General features: G+C 40.7%; 4 protein-coding genes across 6 annotated transcripts; all 4 read left to right on the top strand.

Moving 5' to 3' along the window:
* Positions 1-6074, top strand: LOC143887997 (subtilisin-like protease SBT3.9). The gene is made up of 10 exons (XM_077392262.1): positions 1-261; positions 337-428; positions 882-979; positions 1063-1212; positions 1284-1933; positions 2066-2169; positions 2259-2501; positions 2579-2693; positions 5049-5235; positions 5322-6074. The coding sequence occupies exons 1-10, from the start codon at positions 133-135 to the stop codon at positions 5888-5890; spliced, it is 2337 nt and encodes a 778-aa protein (XP_077248377.1). The 5' UTR covers positions 1-132; the 3' UTR covers positions 5891-6074.
* A 3489-nt stretch (positions 6075-9563) lies between these two features.
* Positions 9564-11875, top strand: LOC143887999 (subtilisin-like protease SBT3.3). The gene is made up of 4 exons (XM_077392266.1): positions 9564-9793; positions 9869-9960; positions 10648-10745; positions 10825-11875. The coding sequence occupies exons 2-4, from the start codon at positions 9884-9886 to the stop codon at positions 10983-10985; spliced, it is 336 nt and encodes a 111-aa protein (XP_077248381.1). The 5' UTR covers positions 9564-9793; positions 9869-9883; the 3' UTR covers positions 10986-11875.
* On the top strand, positions 10834-15582 carry LOC143887998 (subtilisin-like protease SBT3.10). Of its 3 annotated transcripts, XM_077392263.1 has the most exons (5): positions 10836-10974; positions 12670-12772; positions 12862-13103; positions 14657-14846; positions 14930-15582. In XM_077392263.1, the coding sequence occupies exons 3-5, from the start codon at positions 12999-13001 to the stop codon at positions 15496-15498; spliced, it is 864 nt and encodes a 287-aa protein (XP_077248378.1). In that variant the 5' UTR covers positions 10836-10974; positions 12670-12772; positions 12862-12998; the 3' UTR covers positions 15499-15582. The 3 variants fall into 3 exon arrangements, with proteins under 3 accessions (XP_077248379.1, XP_077248380.1, XP_077248378.1); XM_077392264.1 differs by lacking the exon at positions 12670-12772 and having other exon boundaries at positions 10834-10974; XM_077392265.1 differs by lacking the exon at positions 12670-12772 and having other exon boundaries at positions 10835-10974; positions 12960-13103.
* A 4695-nt stretch (positions 15583-20277) lies between these two features.
* Positions 20278-20800, top strand: LOC143887261 (histone H4). The gene has a single exon (XM_077391374.1). It carries the CDS (start codon positions 20357-20359, stop codon positions 20666-20668), a length of 312 nt encoding a protein of 103 aa, XP_077247489.1. The 5' UTR covers positions 20278-20356; the 3' UTR covers positions 20669-20800.
* Positions 20801-25318: the final 4518 nt, after the last annotated feature.

The following is a 25318-nucleotide window of genomic DNA, read 5'->3' as shown; positions in this document are numbered from 1 at the left end:
TTTTCTCTGTGTCTGACTGTGGCGATAGTTTTCCACAGTGAACCAACATCTTCCCTGATTCTATAAATAATAAATGATAAGGTAACCATTTCTACAAGGAAAGAGTAGAAATCTCCAAAACCCAAAACCCTGATGACAATGGTTACACAATTATGTGGTCGGAGAGAGGCTCCCACAACTCAGTCACTTGCATTGTTTTCACTCTTCTTCCTCCATCTTCAGTTTCAAAACTCTCTTGCATTTGTCAGGGCAGTAAACAATGTGAGTGTCTTACCACTTTGCCTTTAGTTTGGATTGTTTCTTTGTCATTTACTTAAAGTTTAGTGGATGTTTCAGGTGCACATTGTGTACATGGGGGAGAAGCAGCATGAGGATCCCACGGTTATCGAAAATTCTCATCATGAAATGCTAACAACCTTGCTTGGAAGGTACAGATTAGAAGTTACTAACCCATCAGAAAAAAGATTAGAAGTTACTATCCTCCTAATATAAAAGACTACAGTGGAGAAAGTCCTCTGCTCACCACATTATAACAGCTGGGCGACTTTAGATTGGTAATTGTGTGAAACAACCAATTACTCTAAAAGGTTTTATTTAATCATTTATACTACAACACTCCCCCCTCACGTGTGGCCCCTCTTTTTCTGGGTTGGTTGTACGCATGGATTTTTAATATCAATGAGTTGTTGGGTTTTGAACCCAGGCCTCTTTTGGGGTTGGTTAGACACATAGATTTTTAATATCAAGGAGTTATTGGGTTTTGAACCCAGCACCTGTTGTGAGGCAATAGCTCTGATACCGTGTGGAACAACTAATTACTCTAAAAGCTCAAGCTGTTAGAGTTGGTTTTATTTAATCATTCATACTCCTACATATTGCAGCAAAGAAGCTGCCAAAGGTTCGATATTGTATAGCTACAAGCATGGCTTCTCAGGGTTCGCAGCTAGACTAACACAGTCTCAAGCAGAAATGGTTGCAGGTAAGTTCAACCAAGTGTAGCACTGTGCAACAATCAGCTTACCAAGGCTTTTTTATCGAATGCGTTTGCTTGAAAAAATGCAGAGCTCCCTGGTGTTATCCGAGTGATACCTAATCACATTCACAAGCTCCATACGACTCAAAGCTGGGATTTTCTTGGGCTCCAATCTTATTCTCATCTTTTATCCGACAGCAAAATGGGTGAAGGAACCATTATTGGTGTTATAGATTCAGGTATCATCTAATAAAATCAGCTGAAAGTTTCTATTCATTGGAACCTCTGTAAATTACTTCCAAACATGCAGGTGTATGGCCGGAGTTGGAAAGTTTTAGTGATAAAGACATGGGTCCAATCCCATCTCACTGGAAGGGGATTTGCCAGCATGGAGAGCTATTCAATTCCACCAATTGTAATAGGAAACTGATTGGTGCACGGTGGTTCGTAAAAGGGTGGGGGGATATCATAAACACTGCTGAAAATGATGAATTCTTATCCCCGCGAGATGGTATAGGTCATGGAACTCACACAGCTTCCACAGCTGCTGGCTCTCTCGTGAAGAATGCGAGTTATAGAGGGTTAGCTAGAGGGGTCGCTAGAGGTGGTGCACCGCATGCCCATTTAGCAATTTACAAGGTTTGTTGGGCTGGTGTGGGATGCAGCGATGCGGATATTCTTAAAGCATTTGATGAAGCCATACATGATGGAGTAGATGTCATATCTGGGTCTCTTGGAAACTCAGTTCCTCTCTCCCCTTACAATGAGCACGATGGAATTTCAATCGGTTCCTTTCATGCAGTAGCAAAAGGGATCATGGTTGTTTGCGCAGCTGGGAATGAGGGTCCTGCCGCTCAGACGATCGTGAATACAGCACCATGGATCTTAAATGTTGCAGCCACTACCATTGACAGGGCCTTCCCAACTGCCATTACACTTGGAAACAATCACACTCTCTTGGTAATGAGTGGAGCGCTCTTAGATTTCTTTTCTATATTGCTCCACGAGTAAATATTACATGCCATTTGCTTCTCTGAAAGGAAAAGTAGACAACACTAAGCATGTTGTAACTCTTGACAATGTTGTTTGCAGGGTCAATCTATGGACACTAGAATGAACAAAGGTGGGTTAAATGGACTAGTATACTCACAACATATCGCTGCCGAAATAGAAGATACTTTTGCAGATGGTGGAAGGTGATCAGTCTTTCTACTTCCTCTCGCCTGCCTTTCCAATTCAATAGTTATAGAACTCTTCTGTTTTAATAATGCTATATGTTTTCCAGCAAGGGATGTAAGCTTGGAAGTCTGAATGCTACATTAGCAAAAGGAAAGGTTGTCCTCTGTTTTTCAGTAGCTGATAATCAGCATATGTTCACTGCAGCTCTAACCGTGTTTGCAGCGGGAGGTATTGGCCTCATCTATGCACAGCCAACAAATAACCTGCTCACTTCATGTGAAATTATTCCATGTATTATGGTAAATTATGCAGTAGGGACAGAGATAGTGTCCTACATCCGAAGGACAAGGTAAGCCTATCTTGAGATGATATGAGAGATTCTATATTGAACAAAATAGTAAGTAATTAGATTCATTCTCCGTGAAGGTCCCCAGTCGTGAAGTTGAGCCATCCCAAGACCGTTAGCGGGAAATTGACCTCCCCAAGAGTAGCATATTTCTCATCCAGAGGGCCAAGTTCCCTGGCTCCTGCAGTGTTGAAGGTATGGTCCACCTCCAACTGTATGCTCCTTTTCTTTTCTCTGTTCCGAATCTAATTGGACTCCTAAATGCTTATTGAAATGGAGAAAAGAACATCAAACGGATTGTTTCAATACCTATGCAAGTCCAACAGATTATGTGGTGAATTATTGTAATCAAGGATCAATTGCCACTTCAATTTAAGAGGTTCCAAAACCTAAATCACTTCTGTTTAACAACAATTTGACAACTTAAATGGATGCCTCAGTTATAATGAGAAACCTGAATTTGATCAGATCTCAACAAAGGGGATTTTTTTAAAAAAAAAATTGACATATTTCATTAATATTGAGGTAGCATTCAGGACCAGATGTCCCATCCTGCGTTACAAAATATTAAAGAGTGCTAGCACGGGCATACCCAAAACCAATTAGAAAATACAGCAGAACAAGTCAAAATGCAGTAACCTATCGCTTCCTCCTTTCTTCATTCCATCAGTAAGCTTTCTTTACAAATTCAAGAAGATTCTTTGTACACCTTCACCTGTCCCTTTCAAAAACTGCGTATAAATCTGTTCTCATAACAAAAAACCAAGCTGAAACTCTGAAACTCTAAAGCAATCACAATCCTCCAAGAAAATTATAGCAAAGCAAGAGTATCCAGAAAAGTAAGTCTAATCGAAAGACAGAGTCTCTCAAGCCATGACTATTGGAAATTGTGTACTTCTGAATATAGACAAGTATGTCACTCTGCTATTTTAATCGTAAAAACTATCTTGGATAATCATCAAGAAAATTCACCATCATCAATCCTATAAACCGAATTTCTAAAATTTCTCCAAGTTTACAACTAACATCCTCCAGACTCTTTGGCAAGCTTGTCTGCCTCCCTGTTTGGTGATCGAAGCATGTGCAAAAATTTGGGGTTCATTCTCCTACAAGAGTCCCAAATCTCCAGTATGGAGCTTGATAATTTCTATGGCCTCGAGCTGAACTAGTGGCCCACACTATTACATTGGATGAATCGCCCTCTACTATCAAGGGCAGGGAAAGGTGATCCATGCTGAGCCCCCACAACAAGGCTTTGGCCTCCACCTCGTTAGAATCGCAAATACCAATTGGTCCAGAAAAGGACATCCACACAGTACCTTCAATGTTACAGATCAACCCTCCAATCCCTGTTGGGCCCAACTTTCCTTTAGCGCTCCTGTCGAAGTTAAATTTCATCCAGCCGGGAGGAGGGGCTTTGAACCTAGGAACGGGATGGGAGCTGACTACTCTTTCCAGAATAATTGCCGCCAATTTCGAATTATTTCCGTCGATGAATAAAGGGATCTGGTAGTCTGATACCTTTCGATTTGGCCCAAGCAACCATGTCCACCTTGATTCCAGCCACCAACTTGCCCAGGTGGCTTTCTTTACAATCAAAGATCCTTCGAATCCTTTCCTGCCAAATGTGCCACAGAATCGCGAAGGGGGAAAGCCTCCAAAGAGTGTAACCCACCTTTCCAAATGAACAACCGCTCCAGTGGAGGAACGTTTTCTTAATAGATCGATGGAAGACCCAAGAAAAACCGAAGTTCCTGTTGATAATCTCCAAATAGCAAAAGAGACGGGGCAGAGGAGCAAGACATGGTCAATGGATTCTTCGGCAGCTTTGCAAAGAACGCAACCACTAACAATTGGTATGTGCCGCCTCTTGAGCCTGTTGCATGTATTAATCCGTCTATTTGCCACTGTCCAAGCGAAAGCTGCCACCCTGGGGGGTGCTGAAGACCATCAAATTCAAGAGAAAGAGGCTTTCCCCCCATCTCCACTAAGCAACCGACGGAAGTAGGAGCGAACCAAAAAGGAACCTGAGATGTCAGGGGACCAAACTCGCTGATCCAAACTAAATGGAGAGCAATACTGTGCCTGTAGAAGCAAAAGAATGTGAGTAAGGCTGAGGATTTCATGATCTTTTAGGCTTCTTCTTAGCTTTAAGCACCATTCAACCCTTCCTCCCCTTGACATTTCCATATATTCACATACTCTAGCCTTTTCTTCTTCTTTTTTGAATGGTCATACTTTTGCCTCCCTGTTCAATGCTAGCAGGTACAGATGGATTAATAGGTGCAAATGGGCTTCACTAGAGAATCATTTAGAACAAAATTGATTCTGACAATATTTGTAACATACCAAAACTCATGAGAGTTGATTTTGCATTTTGAAAACTGTAACCACACAAGAGCGATACAACTTACCATTATTTTCAACATTATTCAAATCCTACCAACAGCCATAGCAGTCAAACAACAATTTTGGAATTTTCTTTTCATTTAGTACCTCTATATTTCATGATCACCTTATATATATATGACGGGTTTTTGATGTTCACAGCCTGATATAGCTGCACCTGGTGTTAGCATCTTGGCTGCATATCCACCATCTAGCCACATAGATGGGTTTGCCTTCCTTTCAGGAACCTCAATGGCTTGTCCACATGTTTCTGGAATAGCTGCCCTTATCAAATCCTTGCACAAAGATTGGTCTCCTGCAGCAATAAAATCAGCAATTGTGACTACTGGTGAGTCACATTCCTATGGAATACTTTTCCAAGTTCATGCTTATTTCAATTTGGAATAAATACTTATTTATTCGAAACTGTTGCAGCCACTCAAAGCGGCACAGATGGAGAGATGATAGCTGCAGAGGGAGGTAATCGCAAGCCAGCAAACCCTTTTGACATAGGTGGGGGTCTTATTAATCCCAACAAAGTGACACATCCAGGGCTTATTTATGATATAAGCATGGGGGAGTATGTTCAGTTCCTCTGTTCCATGGGCTACAACAACTCTGCCATTAGCAATATTACTGCTGAGGCAACCTCCTGCCCAAAAAACAGGCATTCCATACTGAATCTGAACCTGCCTTCCATCTCAGTCCCAAACCTTAACAAGACCATGACGATCTTGAGAACTGTAACAAATGTGGGCCCGATCAATTCCGTCTATAAAGCTTTGGTACAGTCACCACATGGCATTAAGGTGACAGTCAAACCAGAGATCCTGTCTTTCAATTCTTCCATCACAAAGATACAATTCGGAATGACTTTCTCTTCTACACGAAATGTGCAAGGAGATTACTCATTTGGAAGCTTAACTTGGACTGATGGTGAGCATTTTGTTAGGAGTCCAATAGTCGTCCGTGCTGTAAAATTTGAGTCCTACGCAGACATGTAAAATTAAGCCAGAGGAATAATTAAATGAAATAGCCGAGTCCTCAAATAGAGTGAATCAGTATTGTAATGTTGAAATTGACTACAAACATGAACGCCAGAGTTAACTACTTTCCATGTTGCAAGTCATAGGGAATGTAATAAAGCACCGTACATCAGCCATCACAACAATCATAAAACACCAATGGACTCCTCTCTCACCAGAATCAAAGCAACCTATCGCCACTTTTCTTTTCTTTTTGGAACAGCCATAATTTAGTCAAGAAGCCAATGAAAATCCGAACCAAAAAAAAAAGCAGAACTAGCCCAATCACCAATGAATCAAGATGTGGGAATGTAAACGTTTAGAATTTTAGGAAAAATACGAAGAGAACCCGATGCAATCTTGGGTGCCTTAGCATTAGTTTTTGCTGAAGTATAAATGATTAAATAGCACCAACTCTAACAGCTTGAGCTTTTGGAGTAATTGGTTGTTTCCTGTAGTATCAGACCTATTGCCTTGTGGCATGTCTTGGGTTCAAAACCCAACAACTCCTTGATTACTAAATTCCACGTGCATGGCCAACGCAAAAAAGAAGGGCCACACATGAGGGGGAGTGTTGAACTATAAATTATTAAATAACACCAACCCTAACAGCTTAAGCTTTTGGAGTAATTGGTTGTTTCACAATATTTATTGAGGCTTTTACAAGAGGCTTACATGGAAGATATGAAAAACATGTGCATAACTACAAAAAATTAGCTCATTGGTCAACGATCAAGGCTTTGTTCTTAAACCTGGAGGTCGTTTAAATCGTTTCGGTGAATTCGTTCCAGTCGCCTTATTTGATAATCTCATTTGAAATTATGGGGGCTGACGCCTGCCCAGTGCCGGAAGGTCAAGGAAGTTGGTGACCTGATGACAGGGGAGCCGGCGACCGAAGCCCCGGTGAACGGCGGCTGACGCCTGCCCAGTGCCGGAAGGTCAAGGAAGTTGGTGACCTGATGACAGGGAGGTTCAATCCTTGTTTACCTAACAGAAGAAAAAAAGAAAAAAAACCTACCTAAAACTACTGATATTTGAAATTGTAAATACGTAACTAAAAATAACCAAAAACTAATTGCTAAGTTGCCAAATCTACCATCCTAAGTATCCAACGGTCAGATCTGTCTAGATTTGATAGGGAAATGTATTATCTAAGTGGTTGCATGGAGAAACAGACATAATAACATTGAAAACATAAGCACTAAGTAATCAAGAGGCCATGCCCATGCCTGAATTACTAGATTAATTGCTCAAAATTTTGATCGAGATGCCAAGCAGATCAATTAAACTGAACTGCATGCAATATCAAGCCTTTCTAGTCTGGAAACGTATTGTCCTACTCATATAGTCCTCCAAATGAAAACCTACTTGGATGATTCTTGTTTCACGTCTCCAATCTCCCATTGCAGGATTTTAATCAATGTCTTCCGTTTCCAGCTCATCCTTATCTCAAATCATTGGACCCTTGGCGTTTCCCCAAGCACATTGCAAGTGTCTTCCTCTTTGTACTACAACTCTACAAGTGAGGCACGTCCATTACAAAGACGATGAAAACACTTTATTTTTCACTGCATGATCACTTCCCTTGATCTTTGGCAAGGGAAACATACTCCAGTTAGAAGGATAAAAACGCAAGTCTATCGATCCTTTCTGAAGCCCAAACAATGTTTAAATGTCTCTACAGATAAACTACTTTCGTATAATAAAGGAAACCCCAAGTGCTAAATTGTTGATTGTTGATTGTTGATTTTGAGTTGAAACCTGATTATTGGACTCACGTTGCACTTCAATTTGGGTCCAAAATTCTCAAATTCGGACCGCAGCTCCCCCCCTATCAACTCATAAGTTGGCTTTAAATGGACACAAGTGGGGCAAGGTGCACTGCGTGCAAAAATACTCTCACGCCTATCTCCCTTTTATCACTCTCATTTTTAAGGGAGGATGAGAAAAGAAGGGGTCTAACTTGGCTAAAACAGTCCTTTGAGACAATGGGTTTGACCCCAATTGACCCAAAGAAAAGAAAGGACAGAAGGTATGATGGATGGTAACTGGAGCAGAGAGACCCTCCCTCCACTTGCACCATCAAATCACCATATTGCACGACAGAACTGTTGATCCAAGTACTCTTTAAACGTTCTGATAGAAGTACCTTTATCTTAATGGAAATTTCATCACCCTCGCCTCATAACCTCATCTATACATAAGCTAGTGAAGAGAATAAGAAATTCTAAAATGACAGGCACTCTAAAGTGAAACGATATCCATGCCACTCAAATAGGAGAAGGGTTGCCCTCAATCTCCCCATTGTTAGTACAACTAGAATATTTGAACCTTGGGAAAATCAGCTTGTCCCGTTCACACCTCTTTTTATATCCACCACTATATGATGGACAAAGTGGAGAAAATGAATGGGAGGTCCCAAATGCTCAGTTGGAAGGTTAGTAGGCCCCACCAATAAAATTGCTTTAAATTAACACCATCAATCGTGCATCCTAAATGCATTGACAGAACTGCTCTCCACTCTTAACGTTTTCTGATAAAAGTGTCTTCTATCTATGTGGAAATCTCATCACCATCCACACATGACCTCATTATATGTTCTTTCCAGCCTGTTTGGATTGCAAGAAAAACATTTTTGATGGATTTTTTTTTGGGCAGTGATAAATTCGCCCCCTTGAAAGAAGAATACACCGCCTTTTAACATAAATCGTTAAGTTTTAATGCTTCTGGAGTTAACGCTTTCTCCTCCAGCCCTTAAAGATATCTAACGATTTCTGTTAAAGGGGTGTATTCTTCTTTCAAGGTGGTGAATTTATCACTGCCCTATTTTTTTTCCTTGGAAAATTTCCTTCTTTCTATTATTTACAGGGAAACGATATGATTATGGGTAATTTAGTGGGAAGTCATAGTAAATTGGAGGCCCCCTCTTAATAATAATTGAATAGGGTTGGTTGGTGTTATCTTTTTTCATGTGTAAAAAGGTAGGAAATTTTAGAAACATTTTTCCTTTCCAAACTTTTCCACAAAAATTCATGCAATCCAAACAGTAATGAGAATCAGAAATCAATGCAAGGTAAAGCAAGAAAAAGCACATGAACATAATACAAGAAATTCTACAGTGGCAGCATTCCTTAAGATTTTTTTCATGTTAATTCGGTTAGTCATAGTTCTTTGAGATTTAAAATAGCCTAACTAGAGATGTGTGAACTGAAGAGAGGAGTACCATCATTGAAAGAAGGGGGGTTGCAAATGTCATTTCCTCCAAAAATGTTTGTGACTATCATCAGCATTGCATCCGATCAAATCACAGGAAAAAAAAAATCCTTGCATCTATTTATCCGTTTCCTTTTTGCGTTGATTATAAAATTCGCATCAAGACAAAAATGCCACTAATGAAGCCAAACATCATAAATCTACGTAAAGAAAATGCCACTAATCAAGCCAAAAATGTCACTAATCAAGCCAAAACATGACAAATCTACCTAATAGTAATACATGGAAAAAGGAAACATTTTTCACGTTGAAAGCTGAGAGATGCTCTTAAATTTCTTCCACCACCAGAGAGATTGGGGCAACTTTTGGACCCTTTCTTTTTTGTGGGGATCACACTTTGTGACTTGCTTTTCTCTGTGTCTGAAAGTGGCCATAGCTCTCAATAGTGAAGCAGTATCTTCCCTGGTTCTATAAATAATAAATGATAACGTAACCATTTCTACAAGGAAATAGTAGAAATCTACAAGACCCAAAACCCTGATGACAATGGCTACACATTTATGTGGTCGGAGAGAGGCTCCCACAACTCAGTTACTTGCAGTCTTTTCCCTCTTCTTCCTCCATCTTCAGTTTTAAATCTCTGTTGCATATGTCAGGGCAGTAAACAATGTGAGTGTCTTTACACTTTGCTTTTAGTTTGGATCGTTTCTATGTCATTTACTCATGGTTTAGTGGATAATTCAGGTGCACATTGTGTACATGGGGGAGAAGCAGCATGAGGATCCCACGGTTACCGAAAATTCTCATCATGAGATGCTAACAACCTTACTTGGAAGGTATGGAGTAGAAGTTACTATCCTCCTAATATAAAACATTACAGGGGAGAATGTCCTCTGCTCGCCACATTATAACAGCTGAGCGACTTTGGATTGGTAATTGTGTGAAACAACCAATTACCCTAAAAGCTTAAGTTGTTAGAGTTGGTTTTATTTAATGATTTATACTACGACACTCCCCCTCAAGTGTGGCCCATCTTTTTGGAGTTGGTCAGACATGTGGGTTTTTAATATCAAGGAGTTGTTCGGTTTTGAACCCAGGACCTGTCCTGAGGCAAGAGCTCTGATACTATGTGAAACAACAAATTACTCTAAGGGGCCGTTTGGATCCGCAGATTTTAGAATCTTGGATTTCCTCAAAATCCTGGATGGGAGACAAGAAAAGGAGACCATCCATTTCGCTTCTCTTCAAAATCTTGGATTTTAAGTAAGAAATCCAGGTTTTAGAAATCTCTACCCGATCCTGAGATTTCTAAAACCTGAAAACATGAGATGATCTCCTACTCTCTTGCTGATGGAAAGAAGGGCGAGAAATCAGAAAACGACAGCTGGTCTCCTCCTCTCATCTCCCATCTACGATTTTGAGGAAATCCAAGATTCTAAAATCTGCGTACCCAAACAGCCCCTAAAAGTTTAAGCTGTAGGAGTTGGTTTTATTTAATCATTTGTACTTTCAACAAATTACAGCAAAGAAGCTGCCCAAAGTTCGATATTGTATAGCTATAAGCATGGCTTCTCAGGGTTCGCAGCTAGACTAACAGAGTCTCAAGCAGAAATGGTCGCAGGTAAGTTCACTATATGCAACAATCAGCATACCATGGTTTTTTTTTTTTTTTTTAAATGCATATGCCTGACAAAATGCAGAGCTCCCTGGTGTTATCCGGGTGATACCGAATGGCATTCACAAACTCCATACGACTAGAAGCTGGGATTTTCTTGGGCTCCAATCTAATTCTCATCTTTTATCAGACTGCAAAATGGGTGAAGGAACCATTATTGGTGTTATAGATACAGGTATCATATAAAATATCAGCTGCAAGTTTATATTCACTGGAACCTCTGTAAATTGCTTCCAAAATGTGCATGTGTCTGGCCGGAGTTGGAAAGTTTTAGCGATAAAGACATGGGTCAGATCCCGTCTCACTGGAACAGGATTTGCCAGCATGGAGAATTCTTCGATTCCACCAACTGTAATAGGAAACTTTCGTAAAAGGGTGGGGGGAAATGATAAACACTAGCAATGAATTCTTATCCCCGCGAGATGGTATAGGTCATGGAACTCACACAGCTTCCACAGTTGCTGGCTCTCTCGTGAAGAATGCGAGTTATAGAGGGTTAGCTACCGGGGTGGCTAGAGGTGGTGCACCGCATGCCCATTTAGCAATTTACAAGGCTTGTTGGGTCGGTGTGGGATGCAGCTATGCGGATACACTTAAAGCATTTGATGAAGCCATACATGATGGAGTAGATGTCATATCTGGGTCTTTAGGAACCCCAGTTCCTCTCTTTCCTTACATCGAGCAAGATGGGATGAAAGGAACCGATTGAAAAGGCTCCACGAGTAAAGGAAGTGGAAAGACTAATCACCTTCCATCATTTGCAAAAGTATCTTCTATGTCTGCAGCGATATGTTCTGAGTATACAAGTCCATTGAACCCACATTTTTTCGTTTAGTGTCCATGGATTGACCCTGCAACCAACAATGTCAAGACTCAAAGTAACAACATGCATAGTATTGTCTACTTTTCCTTCCAGAGAAGCAAATGACATGTAATCTTTACTCGTAGAGCAATATAGAAAAGGCTCTACGCATTACCAAGAGAGTGTGATTGTTTCTAAGTGTAATGGCTGTTGGGTAGGCCCTGTCAATGGTAGTGGCGGCAACATTTAAGATCCATGGTGCTGTATTCTCAACTGTCTAAGAGTCAGGACCTTCATTCCCAGCTGAACAAACAACAATGATCCCTTTTGCTACTGCATGAAAGGAACCGATTTTTTTTTTTTTGAAAGGTAACAACTTTATTGATTAAAAACATAAAGAGGGGACAAGATGTCCCCTACAATACAGAGACCGATCAGCCCAGTACATATAACAATTAAATAATTCCTACCCAGCCCCCACCCCATTACATTTCACGGGATAATGATGCACATTGAATCCAAAGAAACACCATGTTTAGCCAATTCATCTGCCATCATATTCGCCGTTCTCCTCCTATGAACGATCGAAGGCCGGACAATCTGTACGAGGTCCCTTACTTCAAAGATATAGTTCTGTAGTCTCCATGGTCCCTTAGATTTGTCGATGGCCCACGCAATCGCATTAGTTGAATCCCCCTCTACTACAAGGGGCCCTGAGAGATTGGAGGCGTACCATTTAATGCCAAATAGGAGTGCTCTAATTTTCTCTTCATTTGCATCCGTCTTACCAAGTGGCACCGAGTACGACATGATCGTTCTGCCTTTGTCGTCCCTGATAATGCCTTCAATGTCGGCCGGCCCCGGGTTACCCATAGCACTTCCATCGAAATTCAATTTTAGCCATCCTTCCACCGGAGGTTCTCATTTTGGTGTTATCTTTTGGTAATGCGTAGAGCCTTTTCTATATTGCTCCACGAGTAAATATTACATGTCATTTGCTTCTCTGGAAGGAAAAGCAGACAATACTATGCATGTTGTTACTTTGAGTCTTGAGATTGTTGGTTGCAGGGTCAATCCATGGACACTAAACGAAAAAAGGTGGGTTCAATGGACTTGTGTACTCAGAACATATCGCTGCAGACATAGAAGATACTTTTGCAGATGATGGAAGGTGATCAGTCTTTCCACTTCCTCACACCTACCTTCCTAATTCAATACTTCTAGAACTCTTCTGTTTTAATGATGCTATATGTTTTGCAGCAAGGGATGTAAGCTTGGAAGTCTGAATGCTACATTAGCAAAAGGAAAGGTTATCCTCTGTTTTTCAGTAGCTGATAATCAGCATATGTCCACTGCAGCTCTGACCGTGTTTGCAGCGGGAGGTATTGGCCTCATCTATGCGCAGCCAACAGATACCTGCTCACTTCATGTGCTATTATTCCATGTATTATGGTAAATTATGCAGTAGGGACAGAGATAGTGTCCTACATCCGAAGGGCAAGGTAAGCAAATCTTGAGATTATAGATGAAAGATTCTGCATCAAACAAAATTGTATGTAATAAGATTCAGTCCTCATGAAGGTCCCCCGTTGTAAAGTTGAGCCATCCTAAGTCTGTTATCGGGAAATTGACCTCCCCAAGAGTAGCATATTTCTCATCCAGAGGGCTCAGCTCCCTGACTCCTGCAGTGTTAAAAGTATGATGCATGCCCTAGTGTATCCTATTTCTTTTCTCTGTTTCAAATGTCATCAGACCCCTAAATGCTTATTGCAATGAAGGAAGGAACATCAAAAGGATTGTTTCAACACCTATGCAAGTCCGGCAAGTCCGACAGATCATTTGGTGATTTTTTGAAATCAAGGATCAATTGCCACTTCAATTTAAGAGGTTCCAAAACTTAAATCGCTTCTGTTTAACAACAATTAATGCAATATTCTTGTTCCCCTTGACAAGTTAAATAGATACATCACCCCTTTTCTCCCCTTGAATTTCACCCCTTTTCTCCTGCGTGTCATTCGCAGGGGATGAGATAAGTGATGCCTCAGCTGCATACATCACTACTGCACTTCCACTTGACACCTATCGTAATGAGAAACGGCTCGTCCATACAGTGTTTGATCCTCAAATCAAGTTGATGCATAAATACGTTCATGACTACAGGAGACAATGGAGAGCAGTAGTATGGAACCATGCGCCTAGTTCAATCAGGCAATTGTATGATAGGTACGGCAGAGAAGCATTGGGTGCTTGGGCTAATCGGAGTAGGTGTGGAAGGCAAAACTTAGTGAACTGAGCTTCAGTGGACATGCGCCTAGGTCAATCAGGCAATTGTATGATAGGTGCTGCAGAGAAGCATTGGGTGCTTGGGCCAATTGGAGTAGGTGAGGAAGGCAAAACTTATTGAACTGAGCTTCAGTGGATTAAGTAGATTAGGCAAATTAAGCCATCTACTAAGCCATCTGAGTCTAGCTCATCTAAGCCAGCCTTAGCCCCAAAAAACCGGCTATTTTCTTTTTCATATCTGCTGTCCCAGCTGAGTTCTGCTATCAACTAATTATAGTCACATATCAAGCGATGTAATGCCCTTATGAGATCGTAAGCTTTAAACATCCGACTAAGCGAGTGAAGGCAGTTGTGATGAAAGGAGCGTAAAGCCAGTCGACCAACGGGAGAGGACCGACAAGTTAAATAGATACCTCTGTTATAAAGTGCTACATGAGAAACCTGACTTTTATGAGAATTCAACAAAGGGGAATTACAGCTAAACTGATAGATTAATATGCCCAAATGGGCTTCACTGGAGAATCATTTTGAAAAAAGATTCTGACAATAATTTTCACACACAAACTCATGAAATTTGATTTTGCATTTCAAAAACAGTAACCATACAAGAAAGATACAGCTTAACATTATTTTCAGCATTATCAAATACTACCAACATAGCAATATTGCTCCCTCTATAGTAGTCCACAAAATTTTCGAAATTTTCCTTTCATTGAGTACTTCTATATTTCATGATCACCTATTATATATGACGGGTTTTGGGTGCTCGCAGCCTGATATAGCTGCACCTGGTGTTAGCATTTTGGCTGCTTATCCACCAACTAGCGTTACAGAGGACGGGTTTGCCTTCGATTCAGGAACCTCAATGGCTTGTCCACATGTGGCCGGAATAGCTGCCCTAATCAAATCCTTGCACAAAGATTGGTCTCCTGCAGCAATAAAATCGGCAATTGTGACCACTGGTGAGGCACATTCCCATTGATTACTTTTCCAAGTCTCTGCTTCCTTCATTTGAGAATAAATACCTTTTTATTCAAAACTGCAGCCTCTCAAACCGGCACAGATGGAGAGATGATAGCTGCAGAGGGAGGTAATCGTAAGCCAGCAGACCCTTTTGACATAGGCAGGGGTCTTATTAATCCCAACAAAGCGACAGATCCAGGGCTTATTTATGATATGAGCATGGGGGACTATGTTCAATTCCTCTGCTCCATGGGCTACAAGAGCTCTGCCATCAGCAAAGTTTTTGCAGAGGCAACCTCTTGCTCAAAAAATAGGCATTCCATGCTGAATCTGAACCTGCCTTCAATCTCAATCCCAAACCTTACGAAGACCATAACAATCTTGAGAACTGTAACAAACGTCGGTCCAACTAATTCTGTGTATAAAGCTTTGGTACAGCCCCCACATGGCATTAAGGTGGCAGTCAAACCAGAGATCCTGTCCTTCAATTCTTCCATCACAACGATACAATTCAGAATGACTTTCTCTTCTACACGAAAGGTGCAAGGAGATTACTCATTTGGGAGCTTAACTTGGACTGATGGTGAGCATTTTGTTAGGAGTCCAATAGTCGTAAGTGCTGTAAAATTCGAGTTGTATGCAGACATGTAAAATGCCTAGAAACTAAACCAGAGGAATAAGTAATCGAAAATGTCGAGTCATCAAATAGAGTTTATCAGTCTTGTAATGCTGAAATTGACTCTATGAATATGGATGCGAGACATAACTCCTTTCCATAGCACAGGTAACAAAACACTGTACATCAGCCATCACAGAACATCAATGAACTGCTCTCTCACCAGAATCAAAGCAAACTCTATAGCCACTTTTTCCTTTTTTGGGAACAACCATAATTTATTGAGGAAGCCAATGAAAATCCTAACTGAAAATGGCAGAACTTGCCCAATCGCCAATGAATCAAGATGTGGGAATGTAAGAGTTTATAATTGTAGGAAAATATGACGAGAACCAGAGACAATCTTGGTGCCTCTGCATTATATTTATAGAGGCTTTTACAAGTGGTTGGCATGGAAGGCATGAAAACATGTGCAAAATTACCTAAAACTACCTATATTTGAAGGGTTTTGCTAACGTTAAGGTGCATTGGGAAAGGAATTGTACACACGTTTTGATAAAAATGAATCAAAACATTTGTGAAATTCTCAAACAATGTGAAAAATGATTGTAAAATTCGTTTCCCTTAGCAAAACCCATATTTGAAATGCAAAAACATATCTAAAAACTAATTGCTAAGACAAACCTTCCACCCTAATGATCCAACGGTCGGATCTGTCTAGATTTGATCTGATATATTCTAGCAGGGAAAGGGAAACAAGATGATAGGGAAATGCATTATCTGAGTGGTTGCATGGAGAAAATGACATACTAAATTGAAACATTGAGCACCAAGTAATCAAGAGGCCCTGTCCATACATACCTTAATTACTAGATCAATAAACTGAACTGAATGCAAAATCAAGCCTTTCTAGTTTTGAACGAATCTTTTTGCACGTCCCCGATCTCCCATTGCAGGATTTTCAACAATGTCCTCCATTTCTAGCTCATCCTTATCTCAAATCACTGGTAGAAACCATTAACCCTTCCCCTACAGAAACCCAGAATAACCGTATTCTAATGAAGGATGTTTGGATTACAACCATTCACCTTCATCCTGCAAAGAAGCTTATATGCCTCCCTAAGCTTATTCTTCCTGAAAACCCCTTGAATCAGAATTATGTACGGCTCAATGTCGGGTAGGGTTTTACAGTGAAATTGGAGCATCAGGTAAGGATTGCTCTGTTTGGATGCAGGTAGGTGTTGGGGGGATTTAGATAAGAAGAAGCCAAAAGGAAATCAAAAGGGTCAACGGGAGACTGGGAGCAAATCTCCCCGGGGTTGTTTGGTTGGGGGTAGGAAATGTGGGAGTTTTTTTACCGTATTTTTTAAGATTTTTTTGGAGAATGTTATCAACACTACTGTTTTTTTATAAGGGCACTCCTCACTTTATAAAAAGTACGGTATGGCCCGCACCATAGGATTATCCAAACTGTCCATTAGATGGGCCATAGCCTAAATAGGTTATGCCCCAAAATTATTTCCATTGGTTGATTCTAACCCTCCGATCTATAGAGGGTTAGGATCAACCCTCTAACATTCAGACTGGAGGGTTAGGATCATCCTATGGAAATGATTTTTGGAGCATAACCTATTTAGGCTATGGCCCATCTAATGGACGGTTTGGATCATCCTATGGTGTAGGTCATACCGTACTTTTAATAAAGTGAGAGTGCCCCCATAAGAAAACAGTAGTGTTGATAACATTTTTTTTATAGGAATTTGCTAGCAAACTTCTCCTATGCCACTTCTCGGCATGTGGCCATCCTTGTACAAAGATGCGCATATGGGCAAAGGTTGCTAGCAAAAGTAAAAATAAGCAAAAAAAAGTAATAATTACAAAAAAATAAAAAATAAAAAAAATAGCAAGTTATAAAGTTTTAAATGAAAAATTACCTAGAAATGGTTATAAAGTTTGAAAATTACGAAAAAAAATACCAACAAAATGTAATAAGATATGACAATTACGGAAAAAACTACAAGCAAAAGTAAAAAGTTATGACAATTACGGTGAAAAAGAATTTCTCATTTTTCCTTCGATTTGGAGAAATTCGTCGGCGAATTTCGAGGGTTCCACGTTACCCGACAAGCACCCGACATAACCGGCGGTCAAAATTCCAATTTATGTTAAATCCTTACCAAACACCCCTCGGGTAATTAGGAGAATTACATTCCCTGCTATTTTACTCAAAAAAACGTAACCAAACAGAGCATTAAGATTTTACATTGGGAAGGGGTAGAGAAAGAGAAAGAGAAAGAGACAATGATCCTGTGGAAAGCACATATGCCACGTGTGTGAGTCGCGATTATATCCGCTCATCATCAAGATGAGATCGTCCGTCTTCGGCACATCCGATAATTGGCCATAATTTGAGTCTTGGACGTGGTCCTTGGATGACCCAAAAGGCGTACTAGCTTTCTTTCTTGGCCCAAGCAATACACGGATGTAAAATAATGGGCCCCCTTGACATGGTGGGCCCCACCTTATGCATGGGCTTGGGTGGAGATCTTGGGACCTACCTTTATCAAAACATGAGGTAAAATGATGGACCCCACTCCATGTGTGGGTTTAAGTAGAGATAGTGGGACCCACTCTATCGAGACATGGTGTAAAAAGGTTGGCCCCACCTGATGCATTGGTTGGTGTGGAGTTGGTGGGACAACCTTGATATTGGAAGAATCCGTGCGTAGATGGCACATCGGCTGGCATCGTGGGTTTGCTCCGTATAGACGCAAGTTCGGCTCGCTCGGGCTTAACCGATGCACGTGGTTTACGGGATGGGAAAAGCCAGGACGATCTAATTTCTGGTTGAGTTAGGGTTAAAGCCTCAGGCAACTACACCTGACCCGAACTTGACCCCGGTGCTCTAATTTTGTCGTGATTCTTAGGGTTATGTTTTTTATTTTATTTTTTTGTATTTTTCTATTTGGACATAGATTATTAACTCGGGTTAGGGTTGAGGGAATGCTATCTAGGGATGGCTTCAATCCGATCCAACCCAACCTGAGTTGAAACCCCTATAGTGTATTTCTGACTGCTCTTTACACTAGAGGGGGCTGTCCTTGGTAAAAAAGAAAAGAAAAAAGGGGGCGAATATATCTTCTCTATGAACCTGTTTTCACCCATTTTTGGGCATAATCGGTCATGAGAGATAAATTATTAGGTGGCGAGCAGTTTGAATCAAAACAATAGAGCTGTTCTCCAAGTTGGCATCATGTGAAAGTATGGAGGGACGGGCAACTAGTGGAGCCTAGAACACGAGGCAGTTATTAGGAACTCCCAATTATATTTATCTCTAAGTTCAATCGGTAGAGTGAGACTGAGCGACTAAGCTACCATTCGGATGGATTGACTCAAAGATGTCGCACTTCAATTGCTATTCTTGAAAATGTAGGCTATAACCACCTGAAAGAATGGATGACGTGAGAATAAGGAAGCTCGATATGGGTCCTTATCAAAAAGTTCCCTTCAGGAGAATGTGTGGTAAGAAGAAACGATTACCTAAATAAGGCTATAAAATGAGGTGTTTGTATATAAGGAAGAAGTCCCATAGCCAAATCCAAACATGTTTTAGCATTATATCTTTACTTTCCAGCATTGTACCTTTAACTTTTCTGTATCTGCAGCTTTTATCTCGATTAATGAAGCAATGAATTCATCTTCCCACGTGAACCTTTCTCTTCAATTCGATTATCCCTCTCATTGGCATCTCGTTTGTGTTATTTTGTTGTTTAGCCAGAATCAAACTGTCTGTTAACTTTGAGAGTTGTTTGCGTTCTGCGGTTATCGACCAATCGCTAGTCGTTCACGTTCTGCATAGGGGTGCAACTCGGGTCAGGTTGAGTCGGGTTGAGGCCAACCCTAACCCAACCCGAGATAGCATTCCCTCAACCCGAGCCTCCGGTTGAGGATGGTCAACTTTAACCCAACCCGCCTCCAAATTGGGTCGGGTTGAGTAGGGTGGGGTTTGGGTTCATCTAGGGCCAAACAGAAAAATACAAGAAAAAAAAACATAATCCTAAGAAAATCATGATAAAATTAGATGACAGAGGTCGGGCTCAGTTCGGGTTGCCAAGACCTCAACCCTAACCCAACCCAACCCGAATTTAAATCGGGTTGGCTTTTCCAAACCCTAAACCAACCCAACTCGAGAAAATGTCAACCCAACCCAACCCAAAATCGGGTTGAACCCGTCGGGTTCGGGTTGAGCCCGACCCAAGTTGCACCCCTAGTTTTGCATCTGTCGACATCTGTCCATTTGGCGTCTCACCCTTGTCGACAAATTTTTTTTAAAAAATTACCAATATATTGCGAGATTTCTATATGAGGTGTGAAATTACCATCTCACCCTTGGCGTGTTTAGGTGCACGTGCTACATGCCTGTCTCTGATTGGGCACTGGTTAGTACCATCATCACTGCTATTTGTAACTCGAGGTCAAAATTTGTTCCTATAGGCAGCAGGCAGGGTCATTTTGTGAATGAATGGTTCGATCGTTGAAATTTGCAAGGGTAGCTTGGGAATAAAAAAGTGGTTTTAAGCCCACATGGTTTCTATTTGGAGCTTCTCGATATTTCTCCAGCTCCTTCTCTTATTACCGTAGATTGAACCAAATCGAACGGCGTAAAAGCAATAAATTCAACTGACGCGGATCGCCTTAAAGACCGTCGATAACTATTCATCGAACGGCATACAATCATCACAAAAAAACACACACACCGACCCAAATTCAAAAACCCCGCCCTTGTAACGCGCCTATTTAAAGACCCCAAGCCCAGAACCTCTCTACAAGCTAAACTGCTGAAGCAAAGCATTTTTCTATTTCGAAGGGTTTTACAGAGTTTGAAAAAAAAAAATGTCAGGAAGAGGGAAGGGAGGAAAAGGGCTAGGAAAGGGTGGCGCAAAGCGTCATAGGAAGGTGTTGAGGGATAACATTCAGGGGATTACCAAGCCTGCAATTCGGCGATTGGCTCGTAGAGGTGGTGTTAAGCGTATTAGTGGTCTTATTTATGAAGAAACAAGAGGGGTTCTTAAGATCTTCTTGGAGAACGTTATTCGTGATGCTGTTACTTATACTGAGCATGCTAGGAGGAAGACTGTGACGGCAATGGATGTTGTTTATGCCCTTAAGAGGCAGGGTAGGACCCTCTATGGTTTTGGTGGTTAAATCAAAACCCACCCTTATTGTCTATTTTTCCTCCCTTTTGGTCATGGGTTTTTTTTATAGTAAGATTGATTTTAGAAAGGAGGAATATGTAATGGGTTTTGGGTAATGAAATATTTCAAGTTTCCAATCTAATCTCTCTGGTTGCTTTAATGATTTGCCCTTATTTCTGACCAAAGTTTACTTATACCCTTTTTTTTCTCCTTGCTCATGGATATTTTTGTGTCATGGCAGTAGTTTTGATTTATATGTAGCTTACAACGATGTCTAAAGTTGCCCTTGATTTCTCTGATGACTTTTTTATAGAACAGTATTATGGGAATTGGAGTGTTTTGGTTTAACTTGAGATTGTGTGTGAGATTTGTAATTTGTGATCTTCTGGGTTTATAATATGTGAGGTTGTCTTGTAGTATGTGAGGGGAGCAGTGCTCTTATGTATGCAATTTGTTTGTGGTTCTCTGTCCTGTGAAGAGCAGAGGAAACTAATTTACATGTGCTCGTTTTTTGTTTATTTGAATGGTATATTCCAATTCAAAAGAAATAAGATTGTATTCTAATTGCTGTTTTGATGTATTTCTTTTAAGTTAAGTTGCAACAAAATCTAATTCTTTAAGCTTTAATCTTAGCCCAGAGATGTGGCAATTGTTGTTTCATACTTTCATGAGGATAGTTGGAACCTTCTGATTGTGAGAAACTACAAGAGTTAAAAACAGTATAACCCTATCACACTGATACGAAATATGATTGTGGAAACTAAAATCAGTGGTGTTACTTTGATAAAAGAAATCAAAGTAAAATCTACCTCTGTATAAAACATACCTCTTGATTTAATTCTATCAAATTTACACCACTGCCTTCTGCTTCAATCATCAGAGTTCACATCAGTGTGATGGGGTATCAATTACCTCCTGAAAACTACAAAGTGTTTATTTGCGGACTATGATGATATTGCATCAATCGGTAAAAAGCACCTAATTGACAACATAATAAGATTTCTGAACTCTTACAGATCAGCTTATCACCAGAATATTAACAAAGATGAAGTTGTTTTTCTTGCTCTGCCTTTTTGAGAGGAATTACAAACATGGCTATGGGCTTCACATTCAAAAGACTTTCTAGGGAATATCTAGGAGCTCTTTTATACAGAGGTAGATTAATGATTAGCTATTATGAAAAGTTCCTTGATAAAAAATGAATGTGAGTTGAAGGATGGACATGGAAGTTACTATCATTAGGAGGCAAGCTAGTTCTCTTTAACCATGTAATGTCCTTCAATCTTAATATGTATCGTGTCTATCTAAACCTCATATAGGTATTATTAAACACACTAAGTATTTTTGCCAACTTATGGTGGGGTATGATAGACCATGACCACAAATATCATTGAATTACTTAGGAGAGCCTTGGGCCACATTTGGATACCCACAAGATTTAAATTTGGATTTCTCACATTTGGAGTTGAGATTTGGAACTGGACCTTATATTTCCAAATCAGCTACAACAGTGAAAAAAAAAATCAAATTTGCAAATCTGTTCTGCAAGACATTCTTTGGAAATCAATATTTGTGGCAATTACCTTCACCCTTGCTGCTGCAGCTAGACGTCCTCTCTCTCTCTCTCTCTCTCTCTCTCTCTCTCTCTCTCTCTCTCTCTCTCTCGGTGAGGATGATTGATGTATTTTGTATTAGAAATAATAAAATACAGATACAAATACAAAAACATGAGGTATCCAAACATGGCCTTAATGAGCCCAAACAAGGAGGCTTGAGTAGGGGTGTGCACAATTCGGTTAGCACTGAATTAACCGACCGAACCGATTAGTTTTTTCGGTTTTGGTTCGGTTACCTAGAAAATCGGTTCGGTTTCGGTTTTAAAACTAGGAATAAGTAACTCATATGGTTAACCGAAGTAACCGAATTATCTCTTTAAATTAAAGTCTAAGTTACTTTTACTCTGTCAAGGGTGCAAGTCCTAATATTATATTAAAAAAATTATAGCTGAGGCTTGTTTTTGTGCACAATAGAATCTTAAAAGAATATACCACAGACAAAGCAAAGAGGATAAGACTGACCAAGCCCTTTTTTTATTTGTCAATTTCTATCCTCTGACAAGGTTCACCAACCGCCCTTTACTTTTATATATTTTTTAAAATTTTAGGGTTTTATACTTATGTTCTTCTTGACTAGGGCCGGCAACGGGGCGGGTCGGGGCCAGATGTTGGGGTCCCCTACCCCTTCCCTTTGCGGGGGATTTCCCCCCTCCCCTTCCCCTCCCTACTGCGGGGATCATGGGGAATCCCCCTCCCCTCCCCACGGGGAATATCTAATCCCCATCCCCTCCCCTTCCCTGCCCCGCATCCTTCGGGAACAATCACTTTACTTTGTTAAATGTTAGGTTTAAAACTAAAGATTTGCTAGGGACAATCACTTCAGGCATGTTGCGGCTTGGCTGTTGCATGTGAGAGTAGCCACACAACCTACACAGGCTAAGATTTTGTCTTATTCATTTTATTAACCTGGGGACAAAGGTGGTTGCTCTCAGATTCATTTAATTGATCGATAGTCCCGAGCAGATCCCTAATTCCCAATCCCACTTGCCAAAAAGTTATGTGCCACACCATAGGAAGATCCGAACCGTCCATTTGATGGGCACACCATACTACAATAGGCATAGGATGATCCAAACCTCCCACTTGATGGGCACATTGTAGGATGATCCAAACTGTCCATTTGATGGGCCACAACGTAAATAGGTTGTGGCCCAAAAATCATTTCCATAGGATAATCCCAACCCTCTGATCTATAGAGGAATTGCATATTGTGGTACCTTCCATAGATCGGAGGGTTGCAATCATCCTATGGAAATGATTTTTGGGCCGCAATCTATTTACGTTGTGGCCCAACAAATGGACTGTTTGGATATCTATGGTGTGGCCTGTAAAGTTCTTTTAAATTGTAGCCTATCAAATGGACGGTTTAGATCATCCTATGGCGTAGCCCATACATTACTTTTTGAAAAATAATGGACTATACGAGTGCACACCATATAAAATCTCATCACTCATTAGAGAGATGTTGCCTTTATTTGGGGGAGGGAGATTTTCAAAGGATTTAATGTTGCCTTACAGTGATGGTTCGATGAAGAGATTCTAGGGATTTCTAAGGGTAATATACTAATATAATGAGGGACAATGCCCGATGGATTATGGGTAAAAGAAAACATAAAAAGCTATTTCAGGGACAAAACTGTACTAATGGAAATTATGAAAATTTTGGGGGAATCTTGTAGATATGTTTCGATCCAAGGGGTTTCTAGTAGTTTTCCCCAAAAAAAAAACACTTAAAAAAATACAAGAAAAAAATGGCATTAATGAGGGCAGGGCGGGGCGGCCAACTCCATCCCCTTCCCCGCACCGGGGAATTTTTTAAATCCCCTTCCCCTTCCCCTTCCCCGCTCAAATCGGGGAATCCCCTCCCCAAGCGGGGTGGGGCGGATCCCCGCTTTCCCGGGTGAAATTGCCAGCCCTATTCTTGACTCATCTTCAGTCTTCCCTCTTCACGACATTTGGGACTTAGGGTTTGCAACTCACCGGCTCACTGCTGCCTCCAAGACTCCAATGGCAACACTGTGGCCTCCGCCTCTTTGCCTCTCCACTCTCTCTCCTCGACAACTCCGCGGCCTCCGCCTTTCCGTCTCCATCTTTTACTCTTATTTTTGGGGATTATTCTCCGATCCACCGAAGCTTGCCTTCTTCTCCTCCACAAGCCGTAGTTTACCCCTCTTACATCAAAGATTAACATGTATTTTATTTCTGGTTTTATTTTTTTATTTTCCTAGGATTAGATTGCTGATATCATGCGTTTTTGTATACTTGTTTTGGTTTCTTCATAGATTAGAATTCCTACCTCCATTAGGATTTTCGATTGGGTTTCTCCATGGATTTTTTTTATTTCTTATTATTTTTTCTGGAAATGAAATTGTGTGCAATTGTGCCTAATTCGGTTATTACCGAACTAACCGATTAACCGAATGTTTATTTCGGTTCGGTTAGTTTCGGTCCGGAGAAATTTCGGTTTCAGTTACTAATTTTGACTAACCGAAATTATTTCGGTTAGTAAAAATATGGTATTTCGGTTCGGTTATAACCGATTGAGCAGCCCTAGGCTTGAGAACAAAATCATTTTTAGAATGAAGAACATCCAAAATATGCAAACTGAGACAAATCTATGGAGCGAATTTATAAAATCTAGTTACTTTGAGGATAGAGCTTCATTAAGGGTGTCAATTTTGGCTCCGGCTCGGAAGCTCGCTCGAGCTCGGCTCGAAAAAAGCTCGGTTCGAATCCTTAACGAGCCGAGCCGAGCCGGCTCGCCAGGCTCGTTAAGCTTAACGAGCCGAGCCCGATTTAGGCCAGGCTCGGCTCGGCTCGTTAAGAATTTAATATATTTAAATATATATATTATATATTAATATATACACTAAAAGGGTTGTCCAGGGAGTGAAAGGGGGAGGCAAAATATGTCACTTCATTTGGAACCCCATTTGTCCAGGGAGTGAAAGGGGGAGCCGAGCCTGGTTCGAGCCCTAGCCGAGCCCGAGCCGAGCTTTTGAGCTTAACGAGCCGAGCCGAGCCTAGCCAAGCTCGGCTCGTTT

The sequence above is a fragment of the Tasmannia lanceolata genome, unplaced genomic scaffold (assembly GCF_043159265.1).
Source record: "Tasmannia lanceolata isolate RefF3 unplaced genomic scaffold, GAP_Taslan_0.1 ptg000012l, whole genome shotgun sequence".
Taxonomy (NCBI): domain Eukaryota; kingdom Viridiplantae; phylum Streptophyta; class Magnoliopsida; order Canellales; family Winteraceae; genus Tasmannia; species Tasmannia lanceolata.
Note: the sequence above shows the minus strand (reverse complement) of the source record. Positions and strands in the feature narration are given on the sequence as shown.